This window comes from Monopterus albus, unplaced genomic scaffold, assembly GCF_001952655.1.
Source record: "Monopterus albus unplaced genomic scaffold, M_albus_1.0 scaffold176.1, whole genome shotgun sequence".
Taxonomy (NCBI): domain Eukaryota; kingdom Metazoa; phylum Chordata; class Actinopteri; order Synbranchiformes; family Synbranchidae; genus Monopterus; species Monopterus albus.
The window spans coordinates 501,668-514,119 of NW_018128056.1; the positions used below are offsets into that span (position 1 = coordinate 501,668).

Here is a 12,452-nt window from a genome sequence, read left to right on the forward strand (position 1 = left end):
AAAGGCACACCTGCTGATCAGTGAATGGATTCTTCTTGTTTAAACCAGTTTGACTTTATACGTTTACATCAGTTCTGAATGTCTAAATCAGCCATGTCACAAAAAAAAGCCATAGAAATGCTACTGAAGGTAATAAAAACAGGAGTGAGTCTCCCGTTTTCTCCTCCTGTTGATGTAGGCCACCTGCGTATCTTAAGAATATGTTTATGTGCAGCAGACATATAGAAAGTGAATTACACAGAAGTGAGGCAGAGTGAATTAGAGACCCTAAGAAGATGATAGGTGTCACGCTGGGGCCAGCTCTGCCTCTTATAAAACCACTTACACTTAACTACATGGCTCACTATATGGCTTGCTTTTACAAGAAGATGCTGTGAAAGCCTAATTCCCAGTACACCTCACCCAGACATGTATAGTACATTAACAGGAGCCAACTCTTAATCACAGATTTACAGCCCGACAAAGACGATTCGCACCACAGCGTTTGTTCTGTGGCTCTAACGAACCCATCGGTTCCTCGCCTCTTGCCTTCCATCCGTCTCTGCCAGACATCTCACACCTTTTCTGTCATCTCTCCCTCCATCCCCCTCATCATTCACTTTTTGCCTATACTGCGTTACGATCCATCCTTCCTCCTGCCCTGCACCATGCGAGTCACACACGACGGAGGGATTCACCTCCTACTATGGGCTTGTTAACATGCACATGATCCCTTCGAGCACTTCAGATCAAGTGTGACGTGCTTTGTGTTAGACTGAGAGGAAACAGACGTGTTTATATCCCTAAATGTCATCAAAACATGCAGAAACAAGGTTTTACAGCAAAAAGCTAGAATCCAGAGGATCCCAGGTCAACTACAAGCAAGCAGAGTGGAAAGGAGGGTGGGAGGGAGAGGAGCATTTCTCAGCAACAGACTGCCATACAGTATATAGACTATTCATGAATAAGCTCTGTGTAAGCCTTGGGCACTGATGTGGCCCCGTTACTATGGTGTCTGTGCTGTGGGGCTGAGGAATGTGGCCTTACTGAGCGACAGGGATGGAGAGGGAGAGAGGGAGGAGATTTGGAGACTGGTCTTTGCCTTGTGCTACTTTAGTCACTGGTCACATCTCCACATTTAGCCCGAGCTCAGCTTCTGTCGCTTTCTTCTTCTTCCTCTGCTCTCTCAGTCTTGCTAAGTCTCCACACACTTGGTTTCTGTCTGACTCCATTGATCCTGCTCTGTTCGTCCATGTCTTTCCCACTGACTTTCTCTGACCGTGTCACCATCCCTCTATCCTCACCTGCTCTCTCTCCTTCATCATAGATCTCACACCTGAGTCCCTGCACAGCACATTTGTCTACTTCCAGTGCACGCATGCTTGTGTGTGTGTGGTGCTGAGACTAGACGTCCTGCTGGTTTACCATCTGTTGTGTCGGTCAGCTGACTGGATGAACCCGTGCTCCTGACGCCTCTGACCTGTGTATCACTTTGGTTAAAAACCGCTGTCTGTACAAAAGAAACTCCACACTTTATGACACCACTTGGTGTTTTGGCTGTCATTGTGAGTCATGTCAAAACAGGAAGCAGTGGTGACATCTCTGCGCTTTCCCAATCGAGTGGAACATGCTGCATCTATACAGGTGCTGACGGGGTTGATGCCAGGCACCAGCAAATGTCACAGAGACCCCACACGGCATAAGTAATGAGGGAAAGATAAACAGAAAGATGGAGAGAAAAGGAGAAAAGTGCAGAGACAGCAAACATGAAAAGCTACTTTTCTCTCCACTCGACTTCCCACACAGTTCTGCCTGTCTCTTTGTATCACTATGTGTGTGTGTGTGTGTGTGTGTGTGTGTGTGTGTGATGGTCAGTGGGCTTAAAAGCAGCGGAGTACAAGAGCAAGCCCCACCCCCCACCTCCCGCAAAATCACAATCTCCCATCATCACCAGTGCCAGTATCAAAATCGCCCACCCCCCCAGCACATCTCGTCAGAGCCAGCTGACCTACTTCCTGTCTTGCCTAGTACAGTGGTTTGTGTGTGAGTGTGAGTGTGTGTATGTGTGGGAGGGAGGGGGGCAATAGACAGGTCCTGTCCAGACATGCTGAGGAAATAATCCTGCTTTCCTTCTGTGATTTCTCTGGTAATCCTCATTTACCTGGAGAGTTTTTGTTGCTGTGGGAAACATTTCCCTGGAAATTGTGCTGCAGGTGAGAGAGTAGAGAAAGGCAAGTACGCAGAGCAGCTAGTTACACTGGCCCTCCCATTAAGAAGGCTCGTGCCAGTAAAGCCTTAATCTGTTAGCATCCAGATTTAAGCGCTTAGCTCCCCCCTTTAGGAGCTTTAAGGTTTAAAATATCATCTGTTCTGGTCTACTGATTGAAGCTATATGATGCTTGTATCCTTGTAGCTGCCACAGTCACAGTTTGAGACACACACTTGACATCATGCATGGACTGTGCACAAACACATCCTTCCTCTTTCTTTTTCTCCTTGTTGTGTCTGTCTCCTTCTCCCTCTCCTCTTATCTTTCATGTTCTCCTCTTCCATCCTACCTTTGACTGGCGAAAACATTCTAGGTGCTGAAAACTAGCGTTTGTTGTCAACACTTCCCCTCCCTTGTGAACATTACTCTTCATGCAGGCAGGGCAGGGTTGTGGGCAGAGAGTGATAATGCTAAGAGACAGAACAGCTGGCGGAGAGACAGGGAGCTGCATTCAGTCAGTCAGACAAGATGCAGGCAATAAAACTGATAGAAAAAGGAGGAACAGCATGCGGTAGATCAGATGACCGAATGAAGAAGAAACAAACTGGTGTGATGAGAGAAAGAGACAGGAAAAGACAGACACAGTGAGTTGTATAAAAATGGACATGCGGGCACAGTCAAACAGACGAGGAGACAGGTAAATACAGGCAGGCAGACAACAGCTGCATCGTATATGTGTGTACGGGACGGGGACTGGTTTCTCAGAGCAGTGCACATCTTTAGCTGAAGCCCTTTTTCTTACTTGTGTGGAGCCGATTATTAGCTTGACAGCCATCCACATATTAGAAACACACGTGCCATGCCCAACAAAGTGAAAGCATGGGTATCCGTGCATAAACACAAGTGCAGGAGGTTGTTTGTGTGTCTGTCAATGTGTGGTTTGCAGCACACACTGGATGAACAAAAGAACTGGCTATTGCAGGGTGAAGGGGTTCAGCTTTGACGTAGAGCAGCCTACAGTGACCACAGGTAGGTTGGCACTCACACATACATTGGTGGGGGGGATTCTGGATAAATAACATTCTGGTCGTCAAATCAAGGAGCAGTGTATGGTTCAATGTGTAACACACAAGCCTGGGGAATCAGTGGTGTGCAAGAGAACCAAGTTAAATTCCACTTCTATGTGAATCAATGTTGTAACAAACTGGCCCAGGGGAAAAGACTGACAAGAAAGACACACAGACCCACCAGCAAAAGCCACAACCTCAGTTCAGCATCACACACACATTAAACCTTCCTGTTACTGACTTGAATGAAGATAAGGCTTAAGATGTGAGAGCCAGCTGGTGTTTAATATCTAAATACGAACGGATCTATGATCTGACACACTGTCGAGGTCTGGATCTATGATTTGACACACTGTGGCGGTCTGGATCTATGATCTGACCCACTGTGACGGTCTGGATCTATGATTTGACACACTGTCGAGGTCTGGATCTATGATCTGACCCACTGTGGCGGTCTGGATCTATGATTTGACACACTGTGGCGGTCTGGATCTATGACGAGGTCTGGATCTATGGTCTGGATCTATGATTTGACACACTGTCGAGGTCTGGATCTATGATCTGACCCACTGTGGCGGTCTGGATCTATGATTTGACACACTGTGGCGGTCTGGCTGCCGTCTCCCACACGTCCGCCTCTTGCAGCCTCCTCTGCTCCTGCCGGCTGCTATTCAGGGAATGCTGTCGGGTGCAAGGAGAAGGCGGAACGCACCAAGCACAGCTCACACACATCCGTTTGTTTAAGATGAAGCCACAATTTAGAAATGTGAAAAATCTTCTTACCCGCAAAGCGGACAGGTCGATTTCGTCCAGACTCCGAGCTGGAGAGTCACTTGCCATGATGGAGGACAAAATAAGCGGCTCTCAGTTGCCCGATATCCCGGAACGGCCTTTGCTGTCACGACCGTGTGGTCTTCTCTGCTGCTCAGTCTCTACTGTTCCCTCGTTCTCTCCAACACTGTGACGTCTCAGCGACCGACAAAATAACAAGAGTCCCCTTCTGGTCAGCAAGCGCGACGTGATTCCACCGGGAGCGCACGGCTAGAGCGCAAACGCGTCGCGGATGGGAAGCGAGAGCGTCTACCTCCAGGTCCATGTCAGCGAGATAGACGATACAGAAAAAGGTGAAGAGAGGTTTTCAGCTACTGCTTGTGTTGGAGCCCCTGCTGTGACAGATATACAGGGGGGCGGAGGGGCGTGGAGCAATGCCTCGGCAAGCCACGCCTGTCACTGGGCGAGCTTTGGCCAGGCAGCAGGGAGTCCCAAACTTTTTCTTTATGGTACGTTGTGCCTTTGTATTAAATGATGTTAAATTAATCTAGTATGTTATATTCTACTTTATTAAAAGGATATAGGCCTTTCTCTTTTTTTGCTGAAAAAATCTAAAACACCAGTCGTTCAGGTTGGCTTTGTTTAATTTATTCCTAATAAATCAAATAACATTACAAATAATAATACAAAAATCTCGAGATATTTCCCTTAACAGCAGTTCCAAGTGAATTTCCACATGCTAACAATTCATGGGGTGGACAAAATCCTTGAGGTCCAGTACACTACACAAAAGTAATTTACTCCTGCTCTGTACTTAAATACACTTTTGAGGCAGGACGTTATTTTCCTTCTTCAATAGGAATATTCTACTGCTGACTATATGGCTTTTCATTTTAAACTTCATTTCAGGGAGGGAAATATTTCTACTAATTACTAGATTTTTTGACAGCTATAATTACTGAAGATTCAGAATTAATAAACTATACTTTGATTACTATGGATTGCCTAACAGCAATTCAAACAATTAAAAGCCACATGAATAAACTGCTGCTGTATTAGTAACGATACTACAATAAAACACTAATTGTAATAATAATAATAATAATGTCTCGACCGGCAGGCGCTCCTTTAAAAAGGTGCTCTGCTTTTCCACATTGTCAAAGTTGAATGATAATGAGAGTCATTCTACTACATAACATAATGAGCATTTTATGTCACATTTGTTAGTAAAGGTTTCTAACGCAGGTCTTTTGTAATAGAGTAGTTTTACATTGTGATATTGTTTTTACTTAAGTGAAGGAAATGAGCACCTGTTCCAGCCTTGGACTTTTAAATCCAGAAACATTAGATCCAACATTTCACAGCCTTTCTTCCGAGCTCACTTTTGAAACTCTAAACTCCCGGTTTGTAAAGCAGGACTCCTGTTACTTGTTCAAAATGTACAGGTCAGGTTTCCAAAGACAGTTTTATTTGTTAGCCATTTAATTTACGAGATATACTTTGTTAAATGAACAGACAGAAATTAGAAATACGTTTAACTATACAAAAAAAGGTATTGTACATACAGTAAACAGAGGAAAGTGAGACCAGCAGTGGTACAGAGCTAACAGAACAGAACCGGTGTTTGATGGCAATGATAAAGAAACAAAGACTTAATTACAAATCCACAAAGATTCATACATCCACACCATACATTAAAAAATGTTTAAACTGATGATTTATATTCCATAGATAAAACACTGATAAATATAATCAGGACAAAAAACACTGAAAATTAAAAGTTTGGATTTTTTTTTTTAATCTTTGTCGAAACAAGTGGCATAATGTCCCAACCGTTCACTTAACATTTGTCAATTTCCTGTTCTTATTTCCAAAAAAAGTGTGTGTGTTGGGTGTGTGATGTAGATATGAAAAGGATTATTACACTTTAATCAGAGATCTTTGCCAAATAAAACCATTTACGTTGTTGATTTCCAACCGTTTCATAACCCTAGTGAGAATCTGACCAATTATTTACTGTAACATTTCATGCGTTTGTTGCATAAGTGAACAGAGGATTCCAAAGGAGTGATTCCTCACATCCAAGGGGGTTTATGGTCAAACGTGTTACTCTGACAGAGACAAATTAGGCAACGTGGAGTCCATGCATTCACATACTGTATACAAAATACATGTAAGCCAGTTGCCACAGAATCCATAGGAAGTTCTCTTCTATTAAGAAACTGCCAGCTAACAGGGAACGTAACAAGCAGTTTCAGACTCTATCATCACCTGTGGCATTAGCTCCATGTTTTTATTTTCATTGTTTACATTGTTTGTGCACTTAATACAGAGCTACCTACCACTATAGGACTGAGAAAACCATCCGGAAGGCTCAACTACTGTATACAGACTCTATTTTTAAGATGCTAGCACCATCTGTTGAGCAAAGAGGAAAGTGCTTCTCTGAATCTGCAGACCGGATTGTCTCATCCAGCCTCCAATGAGGCGCCTGACACTTTTATCCTGCCCCCTTAGCTGTGATCATTTTCAAACTCAGTATTACACTGGATTGAATTCACTTGTGCAACGTGTCAGATCAACTCACTTTGATTCACTTTTATTTCAGCAGTGGAGTTCATATCTCAATAATTATCTGTCACAGAACAACGTTCACAGGAAATACGTCTTTGATGGGTTTTTTCCAGAGGTGTGATTGGTACATGCATCATGTCAATCATGTTAACAAGGTCTTAGCATAGTTAGTAAATCATCAGTGAAGTTGCCTGTCGGCATGTGCGACCACAGTGACAAGCCAAGCACGTTTTGGATTTGCTGTACAGAACGGATGGCGATACTTCTGAGGTTACAAGCTTTTATACCTGTCTGGAGCAGCACATACGCAGGCTCAACAAACCTTCAGTGAGTTCATATACAGTGTACATAGCACAAACGCACCTGACGAGCATACATCACAAACTCAGTAAATCACGTGTCACCACCTCTGCGTATTTTGTGATATCTTTAACCAAGAGCTGAATAGCACTGTTGTCTAAAATTTTACCACTGCCTCACCTTGGTCCCATGGGAATCCTTGCTCTCTTATGAGCACGGTCCAAAGATCAGTGTTCAGAGTTGTGAATGATTCACAAAACTCCTAGTCCATGTGCCTGTTGTCCATCTCCACAGTTATAACTGTCCTTAACTGTGTCATCTTTTTGTTCTTCATATATCCCGAAACTTAGTGCTTACCTTTAGTGCTTAACAGTAGCTGTGACTACTGCTCAGTGTCCTTCAGTAGAAACAGATTTGAGACATTTGCAGTCACATCCATCTGTCTCTGCCTCTAATCTTTGCTGTAAAGGAGATTTCCTACAAATCCCATACCATACATGGTGACAACCACAATTCAGAGCCTTCAGTTCAGTGCGTAGGTAGGTGGCAGCTGTTTGACATCCTTTATGTCCATATCTCAGTTGGGACCATGCTCTCCTTTGCTCCAACAGAGGGCATGAGGTTGTGCTCAGACAGGAAGTCCAGAGGAAACTGGACCAGGAAGCCTCGGATTTTGTGCAGCTCCTCCTGAGCGCGGGGCAGGTCAGTCTGGGCCAAGCCTGGTTTTGACTGGAACTGCTCCAGTTCAGACATGTTCCTCACCAAGGATGAGGGAAGGCAGCGGAATACCTGCAAGTAAAACACACAAGTACTACAACCATACTGCTGCTTTTAACTAAAGCTGTTTTTAGCAACTTTAATAGTGTTGCTCCTAGGAAGGCAACATCAAACATTCAGGTTCAGACAATACTCGCTTGCCGTATGTAGAGAAAAACTTTTCTCTTTATTGTCAACATTTACCTGATTACAGTCTTTCTCAGTCGCTTTGGCACATTTCTCGAATCATCCTTGATATTTGCAAAACGGCAAGAGCATTTCTCAAAACAATGGATTAGTAGCAAAAACACATCACTTGTTCAAAATCCCTAGCATATCTCTAAAAAGTAAATACTCAAGTCAATGAACACGTCAGTACCATCAGAATGCCAAGTCCTTGTATCATCGTTGACTAACACGGCAGCTTGAATATTAGGTCATGTTGTCAGTACAACGGTGTCCTATGTAAGCATTTTCATCTGGAAACTATGGCTCAGGTTTTGATGATGACTGAAAATACACAAGGCTGCACTTGTTCTGTACGGCGTGTATCACTTTCAACAGTACAAGGTTTCACGTTACTGTATGTGGGAGATTTATTAAAGAAGAATGGACAGACTCACATGTACACTTTTACTGTTTTCACTGTCATTGTGATACAGATAAGTGTTTTACAGCACTGCATAGCACAAAGAACAAAAAGAAAGACAGCCTCAGCCATTGTAAGGCCATGACTGGCAATATTTTCCACAAGTGTGCTCCTTATTTCATCTGGAACATGCGGATGTCCTTGGCCTTTCCTCCCTCTTCCTGTTGTGCCTCCCTACCCTTCCACCATACAGCCCTACTCCTCTTCCTCCCGGCAGTTGACGCTGTTCATTTCCCAGTTTTCCATTGTCAGGAACTGTAACACTGTGTTGTGCTTGTCAATTGAAGGGTCATGAGATGCACCTTTGAGCTATTTTACAGTAGAGAACTGTAAAACGTCCCCTTCATTAGAGAAAGCCAAGATTCACCTGAGAGCAGCTCATCAGTTCAGACACATTTGCTTTAAAAAGTCTAACAGAGCTATACAGAAACAGGCTGATATATACTAAAGACAACTAGTTGACCAGTTCATCAGTTTTGCATCTGCAAAGGACTAATAACTAGTTGTTTTGGGAGATCAAACTATTCAACAGAGAACCATGTAATATACTACGATTAACATGGTAAGCAACTGCTAATGTAGAAAATAGGATACAATTGAACATAATCATCTGCATGAATGTGCCAAAAAATTTGGAATTTGTTAAAAAATGAGGAAGTGGTTATATGCACAAGTGACTTGGATGATGTGGAGGTTGAATAAGTAGTTTAGAGAATTTCATTTCTGATCCAAGGACTGTATCAAAGCGACTGAGAAAACCGTCATACCAGCCGTAAAGGTCCTTTATTTGTGAAATGCTGCCGCAGGAAGTGATGAGGGCCAAAGTCCACAGTCCCCTGTCTGTGCAAAACTGCATTCCAATGTTTACCTCATGTTGATATGAGGCTTCGTCAGCCAGACTTAATCAAATCAAGTGCATATGATCCAAAGCTGTGGCTGAGGTATGGAAATACAAAATGGAGTTTTGTATTGCACACAACTTCAGAAGATAACGACTTAATTTGATTAACTCATGCTGCTGAAGCCTCCTGTTATCCGATTCAGTGTGTGCACACTCTGAGTAATAAACACTGAACCAAGCTCAACAGCTTCCCCATAAACCATCACATGCAACCTACCTTCTCATAAATGGTGGCATTGCGGCTAGCTGTGGTCATCCACACCTCCTTATAGAAACGGTCACTGATAGGGTCGGCCAGGTCAATGCTGGTGTCCGTGTGACCTCCGAGGATAGTCCTGCTCTGACAGAAAGAAAAAGAAAACAGGAGAAGGACAGACACAGAGAGGGAAAAATATAGCAACTTTAAATATGTGGGATATTTTGATATCAGATTTATATCTGAGGTTTTTTGAAAAGTATACTGGTATAAATGACTAGGTAAACCAAAGTTTTTAGCTGTTTTAAAAACATTCTTTTCCACAACTTCATAATGCCTCCCTCTCCTTCTGTTTCATGCACACACACACACACCTGAAGCATTCGAGGCGGAGGTGGAGTGCATAGGGCCCTGCTTCATACTCCCGTCCATCCATTACAGAGGGCACCTTTTCAGAGTCCTCAACAATCACTGCCACCTCACTGTCACGCTTACCCAGCATGCTTCTGTCATTGATGTTAGCAGAACCTGAAACAAACGCACAAGACTACTCTGCATTCATGTCTTGGTATCATCTCTTTACCATTCTGTATGAAACAGTGGCGTTATGGGCTTATGGTGCTCTTTAAGCAGGTTGATCAGAGGAAATGGGTTGCTAATGGAGACTAAATCAACACATACAAAAATACTAGACTTTCTGCTCTTGTTTGATTTAGCTTATAAATACCATGTTGTGTACAGATGAGCTGTAAATGAGTGGCCTATAAAGAAGGAGATGATATTACCCCATTGGCCAGCAGGAGGCACACTAGAGCTATGTACTGTAGCATTCAACAGGTATTTAGATTGGGCATGTGTCAGCCACACACACATGGTGAAAGAAAAGAAACAGAGCCAGATCTTTGATTTATCACATTTCTCTGAGTGGTTAGTTGCCTCAAATAGTAGCTGGCAAAAACAGCACGAGAAAAACAGAGACAGAAGGTGAGAGAGCAGATGAGAGACAGACTAACCGATGATGACCGTGTTATCATCAGCAATTAGCATCTTGCTGTGGACGTAGATGAGCTCTGTGACCAGACGTCCCTCCAACTCAGCATGAGTCCGCAGACCAGCGAAGGAGATGTAGTTCATCCACTGGTCGTCCACTGGGCAATAGAGGGGAGGAGAAACAAAAACCAGAAGGGCACAGGAGGCCAAAGGGAGAATATTAGCATGTTCCAACTCCAAACTTAAAAACCCAGCAGTTAGTTGCATGTTAATTCTTGCACTTACTCTTCTTTTTCAGCTGGGAGATGATGGAATATTCTCCTCTGATCATGGTTCTGAGGAGGCATGAGATTAAATCTCATCAAAAAGTGTTGAAACACTGTAGAAGCAGACTTCCACATTGACCTTTCTATTTTCTGTCACTCCTCCTCTTTCTATACAAAATGCTGACTTCTTAAAGTGTCGTGTGGTTTACCTGTAGTTGAAGTGCATGACAACCTGAATGGCGTTCCCTCCTCCTGTGGTGATGTCTCCCTCAAAACCAGGAAGCAGCGGGGTGACCACATACACACGGTACTTCTTACCCTCCCTGTGTGTAATCACACATCAGTTACAGAAAAACACAGACAGTGTGGAGCAAGAAGAGTAAGAAGCAAAAGCAGAAGGAAGACTCATTTTTTATACACTCCTTCCTATAACTACAAGTGCAACTTAGAAAAAGCAAATGATTTAAATAAAGGGAAGTACTTGTGTGCTCTGATTATTCTTTCAATAATGGCATCCCCGATCTTGTTGTAGACCATCTTGTTGTCGGCACAGCTGATGAAGAACTGGTTCTGGAAAGAGAGGAGAGAAGGTTGGTTATGGCTCCCAGGCTTTGGGTTTTTTCCTGTGGAGTAATGAAGCTTTTCACTCCACTGTGACCCGCACACGCCACCAGAATTACTGAAACCAACGTGATTCTCAATGGAGCTATCTCATTACTGCCATTATTAACAATTTCACCTCCATTTTCATCTTACAGTATTTGTGTATTTTCACAAAGCGGCCTCACTGCTTGTTTACCTCTATGTAGATGTAGTGGCTGCTCTTGGCGATGACCTGGATGTAGGCATTATGGATAGACTCCTCGTGGTACTTTATGCCTGCTGACCAGTCTGCTGCCGAGCGCAGCACCTTATAGACACAGGTGTAGGTTAATTACAGCAGTAACTGTTAAAAGGGGCAGCATTGTGCAGCCGTGTCATCACCATCATGAATGTGTGTGGTGAGCTTCCTCATATGTAGTGCACATAAATACTATAACAGCCTAATGCAGGAGAAATGAGAAGTACTGCTATGTCTCTACGACTGTTGCAACACATCTAGCCAAGAATGGCTCTGTGTGCCTTGTGGGGCTTATCGGCCTGGTGTGACAAACCTATTTACTACTGACACACACAGGGTATTGTGTTATGTCAATTCAAAATTCTAGTTGTTCTTCAATTGGAGAGTCCCAGCTTTTGTTACATTCCAGGTTCTAAATCATATATACCAATTTAGGGGGAATGGAAACATTGTGCATTGTGTTTACAGAGGAATCAGTTCGAAATCAAAACAAATGCATTTAACAAGTGAGATGGAGAAAAAAAAAAACATGATGGATTTAGGACCAGATCTTCACACGCTTCTTATTTTAGTCAAGAATTTCACTCAAGGGTCAGTTTCTTTCAGCAGTGGTACAACTCTTTGGCCCACAGAAGGTTTTAATGGACACTGCTTCCATTTATTTTCAGCAGCGTTTCCAGACTGCAGGAAAGTAGGAGTTTATCCTCTGTGTGTTCTCTCTGTAATTTGGGTTTGCAGTTAGTTTTTGCTTTATGCTCATTTCATATAATTATGAAGAAAGAAAAAAAAAAACAACTCTCCTCACTGTGTGTTTCATGTGTTCTGTTTGGTCAAAATGGTACATGAGTTCTCTTACCTGTACTTTGGCGTTTACACAGTCGGGGACTTGGTATCTGAGCTCACTGGCACTGGAGTGAGACTTAGGCAGCCGGGACGGATAAGACCGAGAGAGA

The 12,452-nt window shown here is 43.2% G+C and overlaps 2 protein-coding genes across 8 annotated transcripts in view; both read right to left on the reverse strand.

Moving 5' to 3' along the window:
* The window catches only part of tnika (TRAF2 and NCK interacting kinase a), a 59,427-nt gene extending 55,097 nt beyond the window's left edge, over positions 1-4,330 (reverse strand). For all 7 annotated transcript variants that reach the window (XM_020616599.1, XM_020616598.1, XM_020616595.1 and 4 more), the window contains exon 1: positions 4,039-4,330. In XM_020616599.1, the coding sequence (XP_020472255.1) occupies positions 4,039-4,095 (57 nt within the window). In that variant the 5' untranslated portion in view covers positions 4,096-4,330. The remainder of the gene's footprint in view (positions 1-4,038) is intronic.
* Positions 4,331-6,782: 2,452 nt separating this feature from the next.
* Positions 6,783-12,452, reverse strand: part of pld1a (phospholipase D1a) — a 23,971-nt gene continuing 18,301 nt past the window's right edge. The window contains exons 18-26 of the mRNA XM_020616640.1: positions 12,356-12,452; positions 11,458-11,568; positions 11,140-11,228; positions 10,868-10,981; positions 10,678-10,727; positions 10,416-10,550; positions 9,777-9,930; positions 9,424-9,541; positions 6,783-7,689 (exon numbers count right to left, since the gene is read on the reverse strand). The exon at positions 12,356-12,452 is cut by the window's right edge and continues 12 nt beyond it. Coding sequence (XP_020472296.1) covers positions 7,465-7,689; positions 9,424-9,541; positions 9,777-9,930; positions 10,416-10,550; positions 10,678-10,727; positions 10,868-10,981; positions 11,140-11,228; positions 11,458-11,568; positions 12,356-12,452 — 1,093 coding nt within the window. The 3' untranslated portion in view covers positions 6,783-7,464. The remainder of the gene's footprint in view (positions 7,690-9,423; positions 9,542-9,776; positions 9,931-10,415; positions 10,551-10,677; positions 10,728-10,867; positions 10,982-11,139; positions 11,229-11,457; positions 11,569-12,355) is intronic.